Genomic DNA, 25415 nt, shown 5'->3' on the forward strand with positions numbered 1-25415 from the left:
CCTGTATTTTCTGTATTTTCTCTATTGGCCCTGTAGCTGCATTCCTCAAACCAGAAAAAAACCCAACAATATAGTGAGGGACAGCCAGCACTAAATAGGAAAAGTTAGTGGAAATGACTAGGAAATGAAATTCAGGGGTATCTCTAGGACTTCTTAGCAATTGCAGCACAGACATCTGTGCCAGTCTCTGTTTTTCAAACACACCTGAGGCCTTTCACCCTGACTTTAACAAATTAATTGCAATGTAGAGACCTCCAGCTTGTTTAATTTTTTTTAAGATGGCATTTCCCCCTCATCTGGCACCTCATTTTCTGTTCAGAATAATGAAACTCTTCACTTGTTTCAGCTCAAATCAACTTACAGCTTTGTAGTCCACTGGCCAGGTGAACAAAAAAAAGCTTCTTATCCATGGTTGATAGTCAAAAAAAGATTAAAAAATTGGGGTTTTTCCATATGAAGTGTTCAAATTCCAGTCTTTTTATAACAAGGAAATTTAAGTAAAATATTAGTGACACAACTGTTGTGCCTTTGGTTGTTCTTTTATTCCCTCCATTCCACACATTTAAATCTAACGTGGTCTTTTATGTTGGTAGAATATAAAAGAAGATATGAAATGCAATTACCATTCCATGATTATGCAATTAAGTGAAATAGTTATTATAAAATCAAAAGCCCAGAATTCAAATACTCCTTTAAATACTACTAATAATACAAATAATTTGTAATAGATCTAAAGCTTAGTTCTGCCAGCCAGAGTGGTTCTTTCTCAGTGTCCCACAGGGCCTGGGGGAGATGTTCTTGCTGACTTTGTTGTGGCAATGTGCACAAATTTGTTTTCTGCTTGTTTTGCTCTGCCATCCCTCACCTTGTGGGATGTTGTAGCTGCTCTCTCACTGAAAACACTGAGCAGCCTTCCAGGGGGAGCCTGTTTGTAATTCTGGTGGTGGTGAGATCCCTTTTGTACCTGAATTCTGAGCAGAGCTGGTTTAGCTGTGTCACTTGGAAACACTGCAGCACTCAGGGACAATCAGAGCAGCACCAGACATGATCCTGACAGATTTCCCCACTCATTCTCTTCCTCAAGGAACTGATTGCTGTAGCTCCCTTCCCTGACCAGGAACCCAGATTGTTTTCCATGTTTTTCCCTCAATCTGAGCTACGAAAATCTGAATTCTGTCTGAGCATTTGGTGCTGTCTTGTCTACAGTTATGGCAAGGAAAAGCTGACAGAGGACAAAATGCTACCACATGAAGTCTCACCTTAAACATGGGGTCTGCTTTAATGACAAGTGACAACATTCTTTCCAATATTTGTCACCATTACCTACTGTAACTTTGGAAAGTCCTCTGCCTGTCCACTCTCCATCATTCCAGCTTGACCTCAGTAAAATTAGGTTAAATACAAAACATATAAAGATGCTCCTTTTTCCCAATCAACTTTGTGTTCATCATCTTTCAATCCCACCTCATTGTTTTGTTGTGCAAATCTGCCCATATGTTTTGGCATCTCATATTTTCTATTTCTGGCTGCCAGAAACTCCTAATTTTTTCTTGTTCCAGCTATCTCTACCTTCCCAGAGGCTTCTGGGCAACTGTGCAGTCTGTATCCCATTATCCCTCAATATAGTGAGCACAGTAGGAGATCTCCAGAATGGGAGGAACTGCTGGGTTTTGCATCCATTTCAGTTTTAATCAGGCTCTTCACTTGTGTGCTCAGACACTTCAGAAATCTGCCACATCTGACTTCTTTCATGATTTACGAAGGAGGCACATAGTCTAAGTATAGCTAATAATTGCACCATTTAAATGATAATACCAAGATGTTTTCTACAGGAAAGATATTCATGCGGGGCTCTTTCACCACGAGCAGCTCTTTCAGAGGGCTATCTATCCTCACACCAGATGTCAAATACAAAAAGAAATACTTTGGCATGAGTTACAAAGTTCATTTGACTGAAGGATTTACCTCCCAGGAACAAGAGCCTCATAAAATACAAACACTAGGAGCAAAGTCAGCCACGTAAGGGCTTTTGCTAAAATTAAACCCATAACTTGCCACTAGAAATGGGAGGTTTCATCTGTTCAATAAGCACTAAAGTTCTCTTTGTTTTTATGGCATCATAATCTTTGATTACTCTGATAAATATTTGGACTATACAAAACATTGCAATGGAGCTAATCACAGTTATAAAAAATCTGTGTGTGGAAATGAATTGGGAACGGGGTGATAGCAGCACATTTCAGAGGAGTTCAAACACAGAACCACATTATTTTAACTGGCTCCCAGCCTCTTTCCTTTCTGTCTCTGTGCAGTTCACACCTGAGGAAAATGCTCAGGGGAGTTGTGGCGCTTGCTGGCTTTGCATAGGCATGGCTGGGGAGCAGTTCCAGAGGGAATGACAGCCATGGGATACCCTTGGGATGTCCTTGGGGTGTATTCCACCCACAGCTGAGCTGGACAAGACCTGTAGCCAAGAAGAGCAACTCAAAAGTGCTTACCAATACTTAAAACTGGCTTTATAATTCAACCTAAGGAAAATAATCAGGCTTCTTGGTGGGGGCTGTAAAGAATCAACATGAAAATGGCAACTTTGCAAAGTAAAAAGCGTTACCTCGATGTATTCTGAGCAGATGAATTAAAGTAAATAAAGTTCAAGTGCAAATCACATCAGATAAGGAAGTAATTCCAGTGGTGAAAGTCACGCCTGGCGTAGCAGCAGCAACATTTATGAAGTGGCAACAAGGATATATTTGAATCAATGGGCTGCATATTTATATCACTGCTGCAATAGTGTCACACCCTGTCAAATGTTTTTAACATATTGCTCCTAACAGCTGAAGTTTGCATTTGGTTCCAGGAGACTGAACCCAGCCCAGCTGAAGCACAGCCAAGGCAGACACTTTAGATGTCACTGATTGAGACTGAGAACAGGAATTTGCACTTAGCATTTATATAGTCCTTTTCATCTTCAAAGAGCATCACAAACATGAGCTGGTACCAGCTCACAACGACCTTCATGCCAGGCTTTTGGGATAAAAGGAGAAGAAAACAGGGACAGGATGTGTGCTCAAGCACACAGCAAGCCTCAGATGTGGAAAGGATCTCTGCCTTGTCCTCTCCCCTGCCTCGTGGCACATTTCTCTCATGGAGAATCCATGGCCTTTCACCATGGCTCAGGTTTTAAGTCACTTTATAATGTATTCTGTTAATAGAAGATGAAGGTAACAGTCCTTGAAAAACAGATTTACTGTCATAGTTGTAGGAACCAAAACCAGATAAGAATTCAAAACTAACACTGCATCAAAAAGTTTGCTGGCAGTTGCCACAGGACTTGCCAGGGACACACCCAATTTAAATTGTAGATTCCATGGCTTTGAATTCCTACTTTTGAGTCAATCTGGGATTTTTTTTCTTCCACTTCCAATTCAAGTTAACTTTCCAAATGAGATTTACAAAATTCCTTTCTCAGAAACAGCAGAAATGCCTTTACCTGTCAGTTTTCTCTGCCCTCCAAGCCAGCCTGGCCATTTGATTATCAGCTCTGGGTGGTTCTAAGCCCAGAATCTCAAATAAGTTCCTTATGTTCCAGTCACTTGCACATTTTATGTGGAGGAACAGATTGAAACAGACAGGCCTCGTTTTCCTGGTGACCCAGAACAGCCATTGTTGCAGGAACACCTTTAATCTCCTCTTTTTGGGTTTGAATTGAATTCAAGTGGGGAGAGATGAAAGCAAACATTGCACAAATCTGCTACTACAGCTGGTACTTCTCAGTTTATCATACGTTAGCTCTGATTCCCTTTGATTCCCCTTAAAATTATTGCTTCTATTTCTTAATTTGACAATCAGGCATCCATTTATATTTTTATTTGACTATGAAAAAGCTCCCTCCCCCAACTTTCTCACAGCTATTCCCTCATGGAAAAAGAACCCAAAATTCCAGCATTATGATATCAGTGTGTGAATTTAACTCCTCCCTTGGAGGATTTTCTGATGCAGAGTACCAAGGAGCAGAAAAACAACACTTCATTACTTACAGCTCAGCAAAAGACTTACAAAATAAACTGAGGAGTGAAAGGAGGATTAGGGTCAGGCTGATGTGGAGAGCATCAGTTGCACTGCAGTCCATTTTGGATTTCTTGCAGGTACACACTTGTAATCTCAGTTCTGTGGTGTTGGTCAGAGGAGGTTTTCCAGAATCTGTCACTGAGATGGGGATGTTGTAATTGGCCTTTTTCAGGTTCTGAAGCAGGATGACCTGGGCATGGGTATCTGCAAAGGATGAGGGGACAATTAACCAAATGTTGGTTGCCTGGGAGGGTGAAGGAGTCTGCAAGCAACATCAGACATGCCAGTTAGTCATGGAAATCAGGACAAAAATGAGAATACACTAAGAAAAATAACAAGAGAACTGAATTGGAAGGAAGAGACAGTACTGAAATTCTTTCATGGGCTGAAATCTAATTACAAACTTATCCCAAACACCACCATAAGGGCCCTTTTTGCTTAACTACATTATTTGGTCTATAAATTATTGGCAGAAGTTGCCTGTGAAAGCTAATATACTAATGAAATTCTAGGGCACATCACCCCCAAAATGACAAGAAGAGATAATAACTTTACTTGCCAAAGGAAAAAATAACCCCTTCTTGCTGGGAAGTGCAGGCAAAGCTGCTGAACCACTTCCACAGTTTCCCTGAGAGGGCAGGGAAGGGAAGCAAAGCCCCTTGCAAACCCACAGACCTGCTCCACCTGGGGAGCTGAGGCCACAGCAGCTCTGGGCACCCAGGGGTGTGATAATTCCTTCAGGGTGTGACACAGGGGTGCTTTGATGGTTGGAGAACAGCCAAGAAAACAGCTCCTCCCCTTTGTCCTGCAGCCAGGTACAGCCATCACATCCATCTCTAGATTTTTCTAAGGCAATGACATGAACTAAAAGATTGGAGAGTGGCAGAGAAAAATAATACATTCCAGAAAAGAAACAGGAATAACCTACATTAAGAAAAAATGTTGTACTTTGTGCCCACAATTCGACACACAAACCTTCTGCAATGTCATGATCCTCTTACCAATTGTGTAAAGTCACAGTGCATTGGGAGATTTTCTTTGTGAAGAGTTTAAATACTTAAAATTAGGAAGCTTTTCAATTACATTGCTAAACTTATGAAAAACTTCCATTCTGTCGTACAGCAAAGCCTTGTGCACCTTGTGCAAACCAACTGTGTGCCATGAGACGCAGTAATCACAAAATTATCTGTTATTAGTAGCCCCTGGTTAATGCAGAACTGAGAGAAGAAAGTTCAGCCAACACAAGAGAAGGAGTTTCAGGTTCCAGAACTGGCATCCCACAGGCAGCTGGTCCAGCAGCCCCAGCACAGGGCAAAGCAGCAGCTTTAGCTGGGTCCATCCTACAGAACTTTCATGCAAAACCCCTCCTAAATTCCCCCAGTGCCTCAGGGGAGTACCCCAGGAAGGAGAAGTGGGAAGAATAAATAGACAAAAATCCAGGTTACAGCCTTACTGTTAAGCCTGTTGATTCTCCACAACTTTTCTGGGCCGGATTGCTTGCTGAGCTCAAATTTGAATGGATCTGTGTTGGGATGAAGGTCTTTGTCTGATGCTCCTAGAACCACTACCCTGAGATCTTTTGCATCGTCACAAACTTTTGCCAGTGTTGGATAAAGGGATGGGACGTTGTCATTGACATCCTCCAAGGTGATGTGCAAAGTTCCTGTACCCGTAGCAGGAGGGTTACCTACAGGAAAAAAACAAACATCTGTTTATTAAATCACATTTCCATAAACTCTTGCTCCTATTTGCACCTGCAGGCTTGCAAAGGGAAATAATTTTTTATTGTTCTTACCTCTTTTATATGGAAATTATTGCTTAAAAAACCTGATGAGTCACTCTTGTAAATTCCTTGCTGATTTTCAGAATGAAGCCTGTCTGATTCTCTACAGTACGGAAAATTATTCTAAGGAAACCTCTGGGAGAGGAATATTTTGAAGTTAAAATGAGAGTAGGACATGAATAGATATCTGGAACAGAATCTGTTCATCAGCACATACTGAGAGAAACACACTGGGAACCATCCCCCAGACAGATAGCATAGTATTAAAAGAATGAAGAATGAGACAGGTGAGAGGAAAAGGAGGGAGGACCCAGGTGTGAGGTGGGTGCCCAGAAGCAGAACAGGACCAGATCATCCCTGAGGGCCATGGGCAGCTCTGTCAGCAGCACTGAAACCTGCCAGAGCTCTGGGAAATGAGCTGGGTTATTTACCCTGTGCTTTCAAACCTGCCAGAGCGATTTGCCAGCCTGCCTCAGCCCTGACCCGAGAGCCAGCTGCAGAGCTGAGGGTGCTGTTTACTCACCACTGCAAGGCTCAGTGCCAGGGCTGTGAGTGACAAACCAGCCCTGGTGGCACTGGGTGAGCTGGGAAGGCAGAGTTTGCCTGCTGGGACCAGCACCTCATTTCTGGGGCTGACCCAGGAGCTGCCAGGAGGTGCCACGCTGAGCCAGCCACACACTGCCTGCAGCCCAGCAGCTCCTTTCACCCCATTTGGCTCCCCGTGAAAATCACCTCAGAGTTTTCTGAGCGCACATTTTGTCCTTTTTTGTGCCTGGCACTCAGCGAGGTCTCATCTGAAATGCTGCACTCGTGGGTTGTTTATTCCTCTTTTATTTTTTCTGGTTTAGCACAGGGAAGTGTGATTCCTGAACTTCCCTGAGCACGAACAGTCTTACAAGTTGTGAGTTCTACAGCACTTTACTAACAAGGTAAAAATGGGGTCGTTTCTCTTTCTTTATAAGGTTTTTTTAAGGATAAACAGTTTAATTAAGAAATTGCACCTAAATTATTTTTCATTTTAACCTAATAACTAACTACTTTTGATTCAGAATGTGGACTTTTTTATTTAAACTATTTAAACCTATGAGGAAGAAGGTGAGGAAGAAGGTGAAGGTGAAGAAGAAGGGCTAGTCTCTGCTTTAAAACTTCTATTTTGTTTCATATATTTTACTACATTCCAAAACTTTAAACTCTAAGTTTTCTACTATGCGATATTCTACACTTCTATTCAAACTACACACTCATAATAGCTCTATTATTTAATTTTGGAAGCTTTCTTTATGGCTTCAGGTCAAATGCAGTGTTCTTTTGGGGGTCGGTGTCTGTCAGTACAGAAAGTCTAAAATTCTCAGGGTTCCAACATAAACCCTTCCCAGAATGGATTCAGAAGGCTGGATTCAGTTAACCTGTGCAGCACCAGGGCAGGGTTCCACAGCATTCACAGTTCAGCCCTGCAAGAGGGGCCTTCAGCACAATCCCCCTGCCCACAGCAGCCCAACAACCCAAGCTTTTGAAACTTATCCACAGCATATTTTAATAAAGTGAATTATTGCCGTGCTGGGAGAGCATCCCAAGGCAGAAGCAAGTACCCCGTGGTGTGGATCTGATAAACTGCTGCCTGCAGCAGAATGCAATTAGTCCTTTCAATAACAAATGTTACTAATGGTGGCACTTCATCTGTTTCCTGCGAGCAGAAATGCATCACAAAGGCAGAATGTTCATCCTTCTCCAGCCCTGCCCTCCCTTCTCATCTCGCACTTTGTCATCAGAAGGGTGAGGCTTGAGTTCTTTTTAATGAAAAAGAAACTATTTTTCACTTTTTATTGGACTAATTGAATTTACAGAAAGACTCCCATACGTTTTTTGTTCTTGATATATTATTAAGTAAAGTCATACGGCAGAATGGATGAAAAGGCATTCTGGTATTTGAAATATGATCATAAAAGCCAGCCTTTCATGCACTTAATTAAACTGCTGTCTTTAATTTTGAATGCATTATTTCCACACTGGACTGATAATGTCTTATGCACTGCCCTTCTTATCTTTCTCTGAAGTCAGTAATATTAAAATCTGCCTTTTGAAATGAAGAAGCCAACAGCTTTATGGATGTCCTGCTATTTTGTCACACAGATATGGCTGCGTTCTCACTGCTGTGCAAATGTTTCACTCTTTGTATGGTTCAGGGGCTGGGCAAATATTACACACACAAAAAAAAAAGGAGTGAAAGGAAATTGCTTCTGTCCATTTCAATGACTTATTCTCTGCTTGCTTTATTTATAATGATTTAAACAAAAATCTTTCATTGATTTATGAAGACCTCCAAAAGAAAAGCAAGCAAATGTCAGGGTCATAAACTGGAGCTTGTTAACACACGTCATAAAAATGTAACACGAAATGAATCAAGCAAAAATGGTCACAACTCCTCCACTGGGAATATGTGACTTTCATAAATTTGATGGTATTATGCTGTTGAAATAATTCAAAACCCCATGATCTCCAGACGCCTTTGATTTTGAAAAGAAAGTTTCCCATAGAATATTTTAATTCTGAAGTAAAACTCTTAATTTGCACTGTCAAACCTTGTGGCTGAGAGCAGAATTAATGAGCAGAGCAAGACCTAAAGGGTCCAGCAATCCTGGGGGGAAGTTTTCCAACGAGCTCTGATCCCATTTGCCACTGACCAGAACTGGCCATCCCCACTGAGGATGAGCTCTATAAATATTTGGGTGCCCGTAGAGCCCAAATAGAGAAAGAAAGAGAGAATTCCAAACTCCCAGAAGTGGGAATATACCATGGCAATCATAGAAGTGAAACAGCATCACTGGTTTGTGCAAAAGCTGTGAAACAGGCGGAAGGATGGAGAATTTCACAGTGAAACAAAGTGGAAACTTGGTGGTGAACTGAGTCTCCAATGCAAGGGGCTGGTACCAGGAGATGTGGATTTTAAATTGGATTTTAGTGCTGCCAGCATAAATGACCACGTTGCTACCTCCAGTTGAAAAAATTTGTTTGAAAATAAATGTTATGGAAAAAGATACTTTGTATACTCTTAATGCTTGAATCTTCATGAAAAGCTGCACAGAATTATATGAGAATTACCAAAGTCACACCACTTACACACTGCTCTTCAAACAAGAACAGTGCTTCTCATGCTTTCTAATGATGCAGCTCTGGGAATCTAAACACAAATTTCTGTCTCATCCCTCACTTTGGTTTTTTTTTCCCCTCCATATGCTGTTTTTCTGCTCAGAAAATCTGTGTGTGCTCGGTGCTTTGGCAGCAGTCCCCTCCTGCAGGCAGGGATCCCGTGCAGATCCCGTTCCTCTGCATTCCAGGCTCAGGGTGAGCTCCATTCACGGTTCAGCCAAAGCAAATGGAACCAGCACAGGGGGAAGACACCAAAATCTGGGTGTGCTGCTCCCTGAACTGCTCTTCTCAAAGCCATGTGCTGACATTTTGTTCCTAATTCCCCATGAATTCAAATTTCCTATGCATTTCCCATCTATATTAACATATAAAAATAAAATATATAAAATATAAAATAAATATATAAAATATATAAAGTAAAATATAAAACATATAAAATATAAATTGTATATTATACATTTATATATAACACATAATATATCTGTAGTAAATATATTAAAATATAGTAAATCTAATATATAATAATATAAAATAAATATAATATATTATATATAAAAATATATAAATATATATTAATATATATGTTTACTATATTATATATAGGAAATATATAATGTATTTATATAAAATATATTATATCTTTATATATAATCTACAAAATATATATTATAAATAGTGTATATATATATATATATATCATATGTATATAAAATACATAAAATAATAAAATATCTGCGTGTTACAAAGTAGCAGGACATCCATGATGCTGTTGGCTTCTTCCAAAGTTGCAACCCTTCATTCATCCCCTCAAATATTATATGCAGCTCCTGGTTTTGAGTAATTACATTTCAGAAGAGCACAGCTCTTTCAGCATATCAAATTGCTACTGACATATGCCATCCGTCTTAAATACTGTTTTCAACATTCTCATTTCTTTTTCAAATCATGAGCCCATGATGGCAAATTAAAACAATATTTTGTGTGCAATTCATATTTTACTGAAATTTTAAATGGCAAGAAAAGGATGAGTCTTCAATTTATTTTCTCTTCTCAATTAATACAGCAATTAAGATAAGGGGTATAAAACTGGCTTAATTGGGTTGCCATGGTAACTAATTGCCTGATTTCTTCAAAAAATAGCGTGTTTTAGGTGGAATCAATCTATGGTAATTTAATTATGTACATCATGGAGTGAGGAGACAGGTTAGATACATGCCAGGAAAGGTTCTAATTGCAAACTGCCACACATCTCTTTGTTACTGCAGCTTTTCCTAGTGCTGTGTGTTACTGTTTATCACACAGAGGACAGGATAATAAGTTTTCTTTCTAATGATTAGCAGTGCCAAGACCTGCACAATAAATGGGATTCAGGATTGCTTGAGTTCAGCTGGTCTTTGGAAAGAAGGAAAGAGTGAGAATTAGACCCTAATTCACCATTTCTTAATTTTACTCAGGAAAAGTGAGAGTGCCACAGCTCACAAGTACAGTGGCCACAGCCAGAGAAGCAAGGTCCAAGTTGCTTTTTCTTAAACTGCCAGTGTAGCTCAAGGCAAACTCTGAACTCACAACTAAAATGACTTTTAATGATGTTTATTCTCTTTGTTTAATGCAAACAATGAAGTTCTTATATTCCCAATTCTTGCCTCAGGAGCTCCCTGGTGACAGGAATGGCAGGGAAGGAAGGTGGAATCAGACACTGGATCAGACTCACTGGGAGAATATTTCTCCCTGGCTTTAGGTGGGACCCCATGGGAGAGGCATCCAACCACCCCCCAAAAAAGTGGAATCCAACTTCACTTTGCATTTAACCCAACCAGCAAGATTAGTGGGTCATTATTGGTCAACACGGGTGGGTTTTCCATGAGTCAAGCAACCAAAAATACCCAAAGATTTTGTTTTTAAAGAGATAGAAAAAGGTTACACAATGGGATATTAATTGCACAAAAAAGAGTGATTCTTGCATAAATAAGGTAAATCTGGGGATAAATTATTATTCATGCCTCTAAAGGAAATGGAGAAATGAATTTTATCTTTTAAAGATTTCACACGTTTTCCAGATATTTTTTTAGCTTCACCTCCAGCCATTGCTTCCTTCTCCCTTACTTTTTCTAGATTGTGACTAAAACTCCCAGAATACAGGAAAAAAAAAACCACCAGACCTTTCCTGGAGAGTTTCTAGCAAAACATGCAGGTGTTCTGCTTTGTGATCTTCATCCCAAATTCAGTGAACAGTGGGATCTGCAGGATGACACCACATTTGGAAGGTCTGTTCCACACAAGTTTCTCAAACCCAAATGATTTCTCCTCTCATGGAATGAGCAAATTTCCTTTTGGCAGAAAAGATCCCAATAATGCCGTGATGCTGCATTGGGTTCAGTGATTAGAGTGCTACATAAAATGATCACCGTTGTTGGCACTTTTATTAATTGAATGAAACCTCTGATGTTTCCCGAGTTTGCATAAACCTGAATTTGCCCCATTATCAGCTCATTCTCAGATTAAACACAGTTCATGGCACTTTAACGTGTTAACTCTGCTGCATGGTATTTCCTACCAGCGTTTAATTTCTTCTTTAATAGGCCAGAGACTCTGTGGTCACACAGGTCTTTAATAAAAAGTTTTCAAATTCTAAAGACACTACGTTGACCTTTTACTGAAATCAAATGTACTGAGAAAATTAGGATATTTCTTCCAAAAAGTCCTTTTTAAAGCGTAATACAACCCCATAAAAGGTCAAAATTTATTATCTATAAATTAACACTGTTTCCATCAAATTTGCTGTTACACATTCTTTCAAGTGTGTTTGGGAAGATACAGGAACTGTTTAGATCAGGAATAACATAATTCATACTTTACCACCTTTAGCTGCAGTTAATTTGATAATGCAGAGAAATAATATCATAAAGGCCAAAAAGAATCTTGTAAAAAGCTAACTTATTTCCTGCAGTGGAGTGTCTCCATTTTCTATGTCCCTTTCATTGTTCCTGTCCTACTGGTAAAGTGATATCCCAAAAAAAGATAAAGATGTGACAGATTTATACAAAGAAACACCAAGTACAAAGCTCCAGGTTTTACTTGTGACAGAAATATCCAACAATTTACAGATAAAAAAGAAAATGCCCTGGCACTTGCTCCCTGCACTGAGGTGTAACAACCAGGAGTCATGTGGAAGTGGTGACAGATTCTCCACTGACATCAGCAAAAGGGGATGGAAAAAGGAAAAAGGATCACTGTGGGGTTTGTTTGCAGCTGTCTCCACTCCTGCCCCAGGACTGCACTCCAATGTAAGGTCATTTTACAAAGGGGTGAGCGTGGAACACAATGGGACAACAGAACCTTTTCTGTAAGCATGTAAATGCTATGAAGAATATTTGTATTTATCTTTTAGAATATGGCTCATGGGCTTCAGCAATGGCTAAGGCACAAGGTTTTATATGATTTTAGAGTTGTTTTCTATAAATTCTGTTAAAGTTTATCACAGATCTCACAGTGCCTGTTGCTAGGAGCTGCTCTGGATGCCAATTCCCACTGCTGGGCATTACCTGAGCTCTGTATTTCCAGGAAAGGGAAGGAAAGCCTGTGGCACCTCAGACTTCCTCAGTGCCTGTGCCATCTCAGGTGCCATCTCAGATTTGACTCAGAGATAAGCTGAGAGGCCAAAGGAAATAAAAACCTCCACTGAATGCTTTTGAAGAAAGAATTTCTGCTAAAGCATTTCTTTTTCCCTCTCCTTCCCTTTCACCACAAGTCAGTTAGCCCAAGCAAATTACTTGTTCTATTGGAAATGTCTCTAAATTTTCACTTTATTACCCTATTTCATTTGGCAGTTCTTAATCCTGCTGTTGGCTGCCCTCTCACTGAGAAGTCCCAGGCATATTCACTGGTATTAGACAGGCCCCACTTATTAACCTGAAGAGAGAGGTCTGCAGTCTACGGGCAATGCTGCTCTAAAGAGGTGCAGATAGTTACGTTCAATCTGATTTTTTCCCCTTTTTAAGTTAACATAACCTTCTTTTAGAGTCCTGAAGTAATTCTGTATTCATTTAATATAATTTTCCCACAATTTGGTTTCTCATCTAATGCAGTATTTCAAGTTGGACATTAGCTCTGATGGTTACAGGGATAAAGTGGGTCTCCCAGCTGTGCTAGATCACAGTGTCAGCCTGGAAACAAATTTGGGAACACTTCCCAGGGATACATTTAATCTTTACAGGGGCAAGGCAGACCCCCAACCTGGTGAGATTAACTCTAAAACTTCCTTGACTGCTTTAGCCAGAGCCATTCATCCAGGCCAGCAGGAAATTTTCCCACTTCCCAGCCCATCTCTAAGTTGAATTTGCTCCCCAAGCTGCCTGGTAATTAATGCAGAGGTGATGCAGGGCACAAGGTTAATATCAGCTAATTAAGTTCTGCTGTTTATTCCCACTCCCACGTGTGGCAGGGCTACTCATGGCAGGAAAAGATCATTATTAACCCCTTAGCATGACAGTACACGTGTGGTTTGTAATCATTGCACTCACAGGAGTCAATAATGCTGGAGAAGATGAACTCCTGCACCGACAGAGCTGCACAATCACAAATAAACACAATTACAGGGGCTGGAATCAGGTGCTGGCTCAGAATCCCAAGTGAACAGGATTCCTTTGCTCTGCTGTTCAGCACAGCTTCCCCTTCTCCCACTTTTCCAGAATAGAAACAAAAAATCTGAGAATTAAAAGCAGTGAAGTTCTGGGTTTAGAATAAATGAGCAAGGCCTAAATTGCAACATAAAGGTGTCACCCAAAATCACATTACTCAGGCTGGTTCCCACAGTCAAAAACTCTCATCTCTTTTTTCCATCTATTCTCTGTGACATTATCTGACTTCACCTTTAAAACACGACTTTGTCCTTTGGGTAACCCCTCAGTAATACCCCAAATTTTTACTTTCATTGACATTTCCCAGTGCACCTGATTTTGAGATGCATTAAAAATAGAAAAAAATCCCATAGCAAGCAAAAGACAGAAATATGTTTAGTGCTACATTTTCCCCCAGAAATTTCTTTAGGAAAATATGTATATTAATATATAAGTAAATCATCTCCTCAGCAGAATTTTTTTCTGTTATACTTAAGGCAATATTTTCTTTCTCCTGTCAAGCCCTGCAAATGTTCCCTGAGTCATGTGCTTGCAAAAATGTAAAATTACTCTCTTAAAAAGAGCATTTTACAATTCATCACCAGGGCTAAACCAGCTGCAGCTGTGAAAAAGTGTTAGCATATTAGCTGTTATATTACAGGCAAATCTTTTATTTATTTTGTGCCTTTAGCTCAGGAGATTTGGAACATTCAGGATTTTCTCTTTCTTTCTCTGCTCCTAAGTCACTCTCTGAATTTTCCCTAGATAGCTTAATTTGGATTCTATTTGACAGGAGGAACTTTAGTACACACAATATGCAAAAATTGTTGCATTTTAACAAGGAGTTTAGTTGTGTTTTTATTGCCACTGTCAACGTATTGAATAGATTATAATCCAGCATATCAAGGATGAGTTGTTATTGGTATTTAAGTGCCTCAGGCATGCTGACTGCTCAAATATTGTGAAGAAATTAACTCTGATTAGGATGATTTATTACATTTCCAAGAATGTTTCTAGACTAATTGCACCTAGCATTAAGACATAAATCTGTGAGGCATAAACTTAAATTAAAGCTGTTACAAATTTTAAGTTTTAAGTAAATTCCTCTTTCTTCTGGTTTCCAAAATGGTCTCTCATACATTTAGGTGGCCACGCAGAGAAGTGCTGCAGCACGTGGTTGATTTTACACAGGTGATGTCTTGGGAAGGCTGCGCTAGAGCAGAGACTGGGCAGAGCTACAGAATAAAGCAGGGATTTATTCAAAGGACAGACCCACACACTAAAGCAGCACAGAATGTGAAAAGTATAAAAGCTAAACCTGAGGCATGACATGCAGCTTTCAGAAGAGAGCATTTCAAGCAGGAAATGAAGGATTTGTTCCCTGTGGTCACTCACCACTGTCGATGGCCAGGAACAGAGCAGTGTAGACGTTGTTGTGCACAAAGGGAGATTCCCTGTCCAGCACTGCCGTGGTGCCAACGGTGCCATTGGTGGGGTTGATTTCCAGCCACCCTGCTGGGTCCTTGTACACTGAATACCTGAACAAAAGTTCAGAAGTTGTTAGCAAATTATAGATCTGAACATCAAAAAAATGCATTGCTGCACAGGAATCTGCCTGGGCACTCTGTGGCTTTCGCAGTGGATCTCTTCATATTGCAAAAACACAATTTAAGCTTGGGCCTTGCCTTAGAGATAGTTCAGTGTTGTTGGAGGTTTGGAGATATATATGTCCCAAAGATTAGCAGAGAAATCAATATTTAGGACATTATATAGGACCTGTTTCCTACTGCTGTGTTATACAGCCAGAACACTTCCAGTAGCCTCTGCACCCACACTGACCTCATGAATCCTGTCACAGACCTCCTTTTTCCAGACTACAAATTCCAGTTAGACCAGAAACTGCACTTTTAATTTATGTTTGAGTGGTTTTAATTTTTTTTTCCCTTACCATTAGTTATTTTGGGTGAGCTGGACATGTACTAAATTGTGGGGAATGGTAGCAAGGAGAAAGTAAGACAATGAATTCACCAAGTCTGGAGGAGGTGGTTACACCCAGCCCTGTTTGCACACTCTTGTTCTGCACTCTGGGACCTGGAGCTTCCTCCTTCTGCTGCTTAAGTCCAACCACATCCACATTGCCTCAATCAGAGTTTGGGAATGCTGTCTCCAATATGAAATTCCCTGGTGTGCTTTTTTCCCTTTAATCAGCACAAATATTCAGCCCCCAAAACTGGAAATGTTTAGCGAGATTGTGGAGTTTACACCCCAGGAACTTCCCTGAACTTGACTGAAGCAATAAATAAAAGAATGTTCATGATTAGGGCCTAATTCTCTACTCAGCTAAATATATTAAGTAAAGAACAACCCAGAGCTGAATTAACTGATACCAATTCCCTCTCCAATTAAATGTGTTAATATTTTAAACCAAAACTCCAATCATATAATCAATACCTGGGATAATAACCTGTTTATCTTTTTTGTAGTGAATTGTTATAGGTCATAAACCACCATACAACCTTTTATAGACATTTTAAATTACCAGTAATTGACATGGAACCTGCTATTATTTAATGAGTCTGTGCCAAGTCAGTGCCTCACAGTGGCATTCACCTGAAAGTGAATTCACCTCAAAGTCCTGTGTGATAATGTTGCAAAAAAAAAAAAAAATTAAAAGTATCATTGCAAGTATGAGGGAATAAACAAAAACAACACATTGTTGCAGGGTAAAAAAAAAGAAAAATTAAATAAAATTCCAGCCTCTAAGTGGTGACAGACAGCCCTGCTCAGGCTGCTGCTTTTTTATCGTAACTTTGCTTCAGGCTTGAAAAATGAAATTTCCTGGGGGCTGCAGAACCTGACTGTGGTGCACAGGAAAATTCAGGTGCTCAGGCAGCCAGAGAGAGCATCAAAACTTCAGCATATACAGCCAGGAAAAATTACACCTCTTTATGAGCTCTTATGATGATAAAATAAGTTAAAGAGCAGATTTGGAAGCCAGAAACTTTTGGAATTTTTGCAGAAAAAAAAAGATAAATAAGGAAAAGAGTTGGCTTATTTATGCTGGCAAAAAAGTAACTCAGAATTTCACCACTGGCTTCCCCAGGAGCAGAAATTATCCCCTAGGGAATATGTGGGAAAGAATCAAAGGAAAGCATTAGTGCACAGTGAGATGTTCCATCAACCCAACACCTCCCTCCTCTTAATAGCCATTTAAACATTAATCAATACCTCAGCTTTATCTCCCACAAAAATGAGTGCCTGGAACAGAAACAATGCAGATCATTTCATTTCACTTCTTTGTTTCTTCTTTTATTGTTGTTTTTATAACTTTGCAACAAAGGTATGCACAAAAATATGAAACAAGGGCAGCCTAAACAATTCCTAGTCTATTGTAAAACTGCAAATTCTCAATTAACCCCGAAACCATTTCAGAAGATTCAACACTTCTAAAGTAATGAGAATGTAAAATGGATTGTATTATCTTCCCTGATTGCTCTACAAAGCAGTGTTGGCTGTGCAAATAAAAACCTGGATTGTATAACCTGTGATTTGGCACAGGATATTGTAAAAGTAGCACTTTGTCTTTCCCACCACATTTTTACTTATTGTAAGAGCGTATTGCAGTACAGTTAGGACGATTGGTTTTTGTTCCATTTTTTTTTGAGGGTACTGCTAGCAAAGGTTTAGAATGGACCCATCATAAAAACAGTGATAAAAATAGAAGTTTTGAATGCAAAGATTCACTTCCCACTTTTGACTTTGGTGGGATCTGATTGCACAGCAGCTTTTCAAATCAGACCATTTTCAGGTGGTTAAACACGTACCTGCTGTATCCTCAGTCCTGAGCACAGTGATGCATCAGATGTGCACAGAACTGGGCTCTGCTGTGCCAATTACTCTTTGCTTTGGTCTTATTCTGTTTTGCAGCAGTGTAATTTAGTGCTGCTCATGGAGTTTATTTCATTGTGGGCTTTTTTTTTTAAAAAAAAAAGATTAAACTGTGCCAAAAGCTCTCAGCTCCCAAGGGCTTGTGTGACAAGAGGGAAGGGAAAGTGGGTGTAACATATTCTGACTGTGACCACCCTGCTCTGGGTTCATGTCCTGGTGTTGTCTAACCAGGTATTGCAAAGAGAGCAGCAAAACAACTCCCTTAGACTGGAAATTGTCTGCTCCAATGTTTGAGTGCACACCTGAAACACAGAGCTCCAGAGAGACACAGAGATGGATGCAGTTATGGATGCAGAGCAGAGCACAAATCAAAATATGCACTTGGTGCAGAACTAAAATAGAGTAGCAATATATGGAAATTATTTAAAATTTATAAACAGCTCTACATCAAGGCTGGTTGAAAAACATGAGGCACTGCCCCTGGGAAAAGGTTCACAGGTTTTTGGGAGAGACTGGAGCAGCAATTACAGCACAAATATCCACACCCAGGGAAGCAGTGGAGCTTCTCAGAGAAAGATAAAAAACCATCCCAAAATATAAGTGCAACATAAAAATCTGGATTAAAACTCTATTGTGCTCTATATAGAGATGACATAATGCAGAGTTTTAGAGATCAGCCTGCTTCCCATGGAGCTCCCTCTTCTCCACTGTGCTCTCATTACCTTTTGCCTGCACTAATTAGGGCAGCATATGGCACCAGGAAGAGCAGAAAGGGAACCTTATTGCAGCACAGCCATTCTCCAGCTGAACCACACTCCACACTCATTACTGGGGACACACTGCAATTTTTCTGCTTTTTGGCCATGAGATAAGAGAGGTGTTCCTGCTCCCAGGCTGGGCTGGGTTGTGAGCTTTGGGGAGGGCAAAAACCATCAAAAATCATATATATATATATATATATATATATTTGTGTGTGTCATTCCAAGGCTGGGAATGTATATATATATACACACATTTATATACATACACACACACACAGGTACTGATCCCCAAGAGAACACTTCTTTTGACCTGAGGCCGTGGAGAAGCTTCCAAAATGGAATGACAGAACTGGGATTGTTGGTGTGGAGTTTGGATAGAAGTGTGTGATATCACAGGGTGGAAAACTCAGAGTTTAAGGGTTTAGAATACAGTAATAGATATAAAGAAAGATGGGGGTTTTAAGGTGGAGGGTGGTCCTTCTTCACCTTCTTCTCCATGGGTTTGGGTAGTTTTGTGGTATAAAGTGAAATGAAAGTTTTAGGGTGGAGGCTGCTCCTTCTTCACCTTCTTCTCCATGGGTTTGGGTGGTTTTGTGTAACTGGATAAAAAAGTCCCCATTGTGGACACAGGTAGTTAATTATTAAGTTAAAAGTAAAAATAATTTAGGTGTCATTTCTTAATTAGACAGTTTATCCTTTAAAGGCCTTGCAGAGAGAGACATGTCTCCATTTTTAGATTGTTAGAGTGAAGTGCTGGAGAACTCAGGGTTTGTGGGACTGTAACATAGATAAGAACTAATAAACATCTGAGTCCCAACAAGAAATACCATCTCACACATGACAAAAAGAAGACTCAACCCTAATCCTGTCTGAGCAGGCAGCACAACTCCAGTGCCAGCCTGGCCCTGACCCCAGAGATTTCAGCCCTGGAGGTGTTTGAATTGGATAAAAAAAGTCCACATTGTGGGCACAGGTGGTTGGTTATTGGGTTAAAAGTAAAAATAATTGAAGTGTAATTTCTTAATTAGACAGTTTATCCTTTAAAAGCCATGTAGGGGAGAAAGATATCTCCATTTTTAGTTTGTTCGAGTGAAGTGCTGGAGAACTCAGGGTTTGTGGGACTGTAACATAGATAAGAACTAATAAACATCTGAGTCCCAACAAGAAATACCATCTCACACATGACAAAAAGAAGACTCAACCCTAATCCTGTCTGAGCAGGCAGCACAACTCCAGTGCCAGCCTGGCCCTGACCCCAGAGATTTCAGCCCTGGAGGTGTTTCCTGGCCCCGAGGAAGGGTTTGCAGGCTGTGCCCCACTGCAGGCAGAGTTTGCTCCTGTTGGCAGAAAACCATGCACCCATCTCCCCCATCTGAGCTAAAAGATTCCTCATCTCAGCTTTGTTTTGTTTGTCACATCAGGGATTTCACAGGCTGGCTTCCATCACAATCCTCCATCTCCAATGATACCATCAAAACAGAATGAAAAATGAGATCAAATTCAGTTTGCAGTCCCCCGTCACTGAGAAATGTCAAATGAGAAAATGGTTGACTAATTAGTTATTTGTGTGGAGAAATAATGGTGTAAACCCCTTGGTAAACATGAAGAAAGTAGCAGGAGAGTCATTGCAACTCGAATAATAAAATAAATCCAATCTCAAAACCTACAACAATTAATCAAATCAAAATAATAAAACTGTATTAATGATGTGGTTAAATAAACTGTTCTGGAAATGAAAATATTTTTCATTATTATTGTACAGTCTTTCAAACATGTCTCTGTGCTGAAACCTAATTTTCTCTTTTTCTTTCCTTTGGGGCAAAAAACCCTCCTAGAAGCTGAGGTGTAAGAAAAAAAAAAATTAAAAAATCCACAAACTCATTTATGTATGTTTTAATCAGAAGTGATTAGGGCTATGGTTAAATGAAGCCAGAGGCCATAACTATCAGAATTATTCCTAAAGCTAGGGAATAATACACCATATCTGGGACTAACACACTGGTATAATCAGGTTGTTACTGTTAGAATAATTGTCAACACATGCAAATCAGTAAAACTTTTCTCATTGTAGCAATTGTGCCTCAAAAGCTAATCAGCATCAGATGAGCTTCAGGGTCTTTTACAAACTACCCAGAGAAGGATTTTGGCAGCAAAACTCTATCAAAGTTTCTGCACATGCCTGTTCTTTGTGCCTGTGCTCCCACTGAAAATCCATTTGTTGCTCTCACAGTCCAAGAACTGCCCTGGTAGCTCTTGAAAAACTGGGAAATTTTTTAAAAGAGCCCAGCAGATTCAGCAGCGAAATGTCAGGATTGAACACAGCTGGGAAACAGCACATTTTACAGCTTCTCCAGTTATTTTATTCCCTAAGGGATGGGCAGAAAGGAGGTTGGGAGTGGCTCAGGCTGGGAAGTTTTGATCTGTCTGGATCAATACAACTCCTGCTGGAGTGTGGCTGCTCCCAGCCAAGGATTGCTCTGGCAGATTCCAGGAAGCCCCAGCTGTGCCCTGGCTGATACCAACGTCCCACAGGAACCCCTGGCCTGGAAACAGCTCCCAGAACATCTCCCAAAAGGGCAGGGCAGGGCACAGCAGCACCATTTACATCCTAAACCTGCAGCCAAATGTGGCTCCAAACACATCCAAATACGTACCCAAACATACCCCAGCCCTGGCCACCACTGACTCTGGGACTCATCTCTTCCAGAAGGAAGGGAATCTCTTTCTGCAAATGGATTTCCAAGAGGGAAGGGTAACAAAAGTGCCAAGTAATCATTTCAGCACAGTTTGTGCCTTTTCTCATCAGTATTTACAAAGAATTGCAGTCTAGTATAAATCTGGAGGACACTGGATATCCCAGCAATAGGGAATAACACTTTACCACTGGGAAAATAATTAATAATAAAGTCTAGAACTATTACAGGCCTTTCTCTCAGGACAGGAAATATCAAGGGGGACATTTTGGGAATTAGCTCCTGGAGATTTAGTAGAATTTCTTCCTTTGGTACTACACATTAACAAAATTTCCTGTTAATGACAGACATTTAGAAAGAAAAAAATGTTCACAAATGACACAAACAGAAGAGACACAAACTGTGTCTCTTCTGAACAGTCTGTGTCTCAGTCTGAACATAGACACATGGGATCCCTAGCTACACCCAAGGCACTCAGTTATTAACAGAAAGACTTTTCTCCATCCTATCCCTCACTACATGAAGTAGTTTTTACTTCTCTAGAGGAAATCCTAGATTGGTTTGGGTCACTTGAATTTTCCTAGCCTAGCAACACCCCCCCCAAAAAAAAAAAAAAAAAGAAAACCCTAAAAAAGAAAAAAACTTTTACTTCTCTAGAGGAAATCCTAGAATGGTTTGGGTCACTTGAATTTTCTTAGCCTAGCAACACCCCCCCCCCAGAAAAAAAAAAAAAAGGACAGCCTAAAAAAGGACAAAATTTGCCACACAATAAATTGGCTGTGCACGAAGTGGCAATTCAGAAGGAAAATCTGTGAAGGAGCTGATGGTGCCAGCAAAGCAGTGACAGTATTTTCCTGTGCAGTATTTTCCTGTGCTGCCAGAGCTGGGGCATTCCCCAGCTGGCTGAACTTGCCCAGGGCTCATTCCTGACACTCAGCTATTCCCAAGGCAGAGCAGGGAGATGATGGGACAGAAATGATGCTCTGCTGACTCCAGAAAGCCTCTGAGTTTCTTGGCAGGTTGGGGCCTGGCAGAGAAGCAGCCCAGCCCTGCTCCTTCCCTCTGCTGTGAGCACACAGCTCAGTCCCCAGCTCTGGTTAAACCTGGATGGGACAGCCAGGATCAAATGTGCTGCTGCTGCTGCAGGGCTCCCTCCAGACACTCATTTTGGTGAGGTGGTGGCTGCTAACCTGCTGATTATAAATGTGTTTTCGTGTATCTGACAGGCTAATCTTGAGTGGCAAAGATCCACGTTGGAATCCAGACTTCGCCGAAGGAAAAGGGAAATGCTGATCCTGGGAGCTGAGCTGAGCCTGATCCAGGCAAAACCTGTCAGTAATATCCCTTTGCATGTTGAAAAGCTTCTTTCCTGCCAGAGTACAAACCCTGTGTGCATCTGAGGGCTTGCTCTGGTGTGCTGCCTACAACAAATCCACTCTGCACAGCACCATTTCTATATCGTGTTCATCATCAAAATAACCAAACCCCTTCAGACGGATATTAACAACATGACAAATGTGTGTCATTTAAGAGATCTGCTGGCCAGTGATGGAAAATGTGAAGAGGTTAGAGGGGAAAGATCCAAAGCACTATTCATTTATGACACAAAAAGAGCTTTCATTAGATGTTGTGGGCTTAAGCACTGAAAAAACAGGAAATGGAAGATTTACAGTTGCTTGTTTAACCTTAATTTACCATCCTGACAGTGATGATAAACTTTTTATCCAGGCCTTGCCTGACTGCAGGGTGGTACCAATGAGGTAAACATTTTAATTTTAATATTTTTTTTTATTTTTTATAATATTTTATTAAAAAAAGAAATTTAACTATTTTGAAGTAAATAGAAATATTAAAAATATAATATATATAATAAATACTTTGGTAGAATAGAATAAATAAATATATAAACAATATAAATAGAAATATAATACATATAAATATAAAACTATAGCTATTATATATTAAAAAATTCTGTAGATATATACAAATAAATATAATTTGATAATAAATATTTTGCCAGTATTCCACTATTTGGCCATATATAGTTTTATTTTCTGCTTGATATCCATTGCATTCAGGGCACACAAATATAGTGCTCTGGGAAATGAATGTATTTAATCTCCTAAGATTCTATGATGCTCTAGTTCCTTCATGCTGGTTAACCCTGGGTTGGATACCCAGGAGTTAAACTTCTCTCACCCTTTTCCCCTGACTTTTGGGGTCTGAACGTTTTGCCAGCCACCTTCAATGCAGGTCCAGAACATCATTGTGGGGTGAATTTTAATGTTTCAATTTGACAGACAAAAACCTGGAAACCTCAAAACTTGTAAGACTAAAAGAATCTGGGGTTTTTTTCCCCTCTGAAATGACAGAAGCTGTAATGAAAAGCCTCACCTGGCTGCACAAAGAAGGACTTGTTCAAAAGCACAGTTATACAGAGATTAAAGCCATTAGGGGCTTTTCCTTCTTTTTCTTTTTCCTGGCACTTCAAAACCTAAACTCTGCAGCAATTTCCATGAGTCTACTGACTTAACACCCTTGACATGGACATGTGCAAAACTGAGACAGTGTTGTTTTATTTCTGGGCTAAAATGTTTTTCAAACACTGGTTAATAACTTAGATTCTGCACACCTTGTTCCCCTACTAATAGAAAAATTCCTTATTTTAGTCCTAAAGCGTGATCAGATGAAGGCTGGGGCTGCATTTGTGTAAAATCCTACCAAGAACTCATGGCTGAATCTCCAGAGAAGCTGGGCCTTAGGAAATGAGAATTCTTGTGGAAATTTCCCCTGTGCAAGAGGAAATAGTTCTCTGCCAGAGCCATTAAAACAGGACATTGTGTAAAAATTCTCCAGGGTTGGGAGTATGAAGTGAAATCTGGGTGAGAAGGGTTGGTATCTCCAAGGTGGAGCTGAGCACTACCCAGAGGAGCTGCCCAAGAGATTCCATGGATAATAATTATCTGGCTTTATGTAGAGCAGGCATGCATGTCTCTGTAGGCATATTTACCTAGAGTATAATGGTCATAAAATCAGGAAGTCTGTCCCTAGTAATTCACATTTGAACCAAGACTGAATCTGCAGGCTTACTGCTGCTTAACAAAGTGCATAATTTCACTCTTACTCAGAAACTATTTTGCAGAAATTGGCATCCTTATTACAAAGTTAATAGAAAAATTCCAATTGAACTCTACAAGGCGTTTTTCCTATTACAGTAACATTGCAGAGCTCCATTTAGTAAAAATGAGTGCTTAAACCTTCTGACAATTTCTTCACTGAACTTCAATTCCACTCCAAGGCTAACCAGCAGCGAGCCTGGAAGGAGATGGGGCCTTTGTACCTTGAAATGCTCAGGCTGGGGCTGCCTTGCCACTGAGCAGTGGCTGTGAACACAGGACAGGAATTCTGTGTGTTTGGGAAAGCTCCTGCTCCTACATGGAAAACGACTCCCAGATTCAGTAGGAATTTTGCCACTGAATTGGAAGTGCCCATGATTTATTCTATCCTTAGTTTGGAGATGGTGAATTAATGAAATATGGCCAGAATGTGCCTGACAATGTCTGCTCATGCCATCCAGATCTGTACCTGCTTCAAAGAGCTGAATTGCTGAATTAGACACTTTCCCTTCATGGCAGGATTCAGGCCTGGGTGCAGCACTAATCTTTCTGGAAATCTTTTATTTCAGTGCTTGGTTTTAGAGCTTTTGCCATCCTGTAAAACACCACTGGTCCCTGGGGCTCCAATCACACTTATAACCAGCCCAAATAAATTTCTACCAAAGCACCACTGAAAGCTGTAACTACACACAGACATTCACACACGATCAAACCCAGCTGAGTGAGACTCCAGAATTCAATAGCTTTAAAATATTAAGAGAAATTCATACCACCCTTTTCCCCAACAACACGACTCCTCACACTGTGTCCTCAAACTTGATAGCTAACTTATTATAATCAAGATACTCTTTACTTCTTCCACAGAAAAAAATCCTGCCTTTTCTGAGGCTAGAAGAGAACAGTAATGACAAAGTGAGTTATTGTCTGGATCTGCCTTCCACTGCAAGCATAACTTGTGACTGATAGATCCTATTGTTATATTTCTCAAGAAGATCTGCAATATTGTTTAGGCAGTGACATGAAAAATGTGCCCTATAATTTCACAGTTCACAGCCATTCATTCTGAGTGCTGACACGGTTGAAATCATAATGTGGCATAATATTGTTATGCAGGATAAAGACAGAGGGTCTAATTAAACTCCCCTTAAATGCTACATTCATCCTTATTAATCAAGAATTCAGGATTCTAAAGGTAATATCAAGGCAAGTTGAAATTGGTGACTGTGGCTTATTTGACTTCATGGAAACACAGATTTTCAATGCTATCATCCACAGCTTTAATATCAACATATTAGGTAAGATTTATGCCAACAGAGTGGAGCAGTGGAAAATTTTAAGAACAG

General features: G+C 40.1%; 1 protein-coding gene across 2 annotated transcripts in view; it reads right to left on the minus strand.

Moving 5' to 3' along the window:
* Positions 1–25415, minus strand: part of CDH13 (cadherin 13) — a 434027-nt gene that overhangs the window by 13337 nt on the left and 395275 nt on the right. Inside the window, exons 11-13 of one of the 2 annotated variants that reach the window (XM_039721144.1) lie at positions 15010–15152; positions 5522–5755; positions 4057–4272 (exon numbers count right to left, since the gene is read on the minus strand). In XM_039721144.1, the coding sequence (XP_039577078.1) occupies positions 4057–4272; positions 5522–5755; positions 15010–15152 (593 nt within the window). Of the gene's footprint in view, positions 1–4018; positions 4273–5521; positions 5756–15009; positions 15153–25415 lie in introns of those variants that run through there. The other variant, XM_039721143.1, reaches the window with a different exon arrangement.

This window comes from Passer montanus, unplaced genomic scaffold, assembly GCF_014805655.1.
Source record: "Passer montanus isolate IOZ18808 unplaced genomic scaffold, ASM1480565v1 scaffold45, whole genome shotgun sequence".
Classification (NCBI taxonomy): Eukaryota; Metazoa; Chordata; class Aves; order Passeriformes; family Passeridae; genus Passer; species Passer montanus.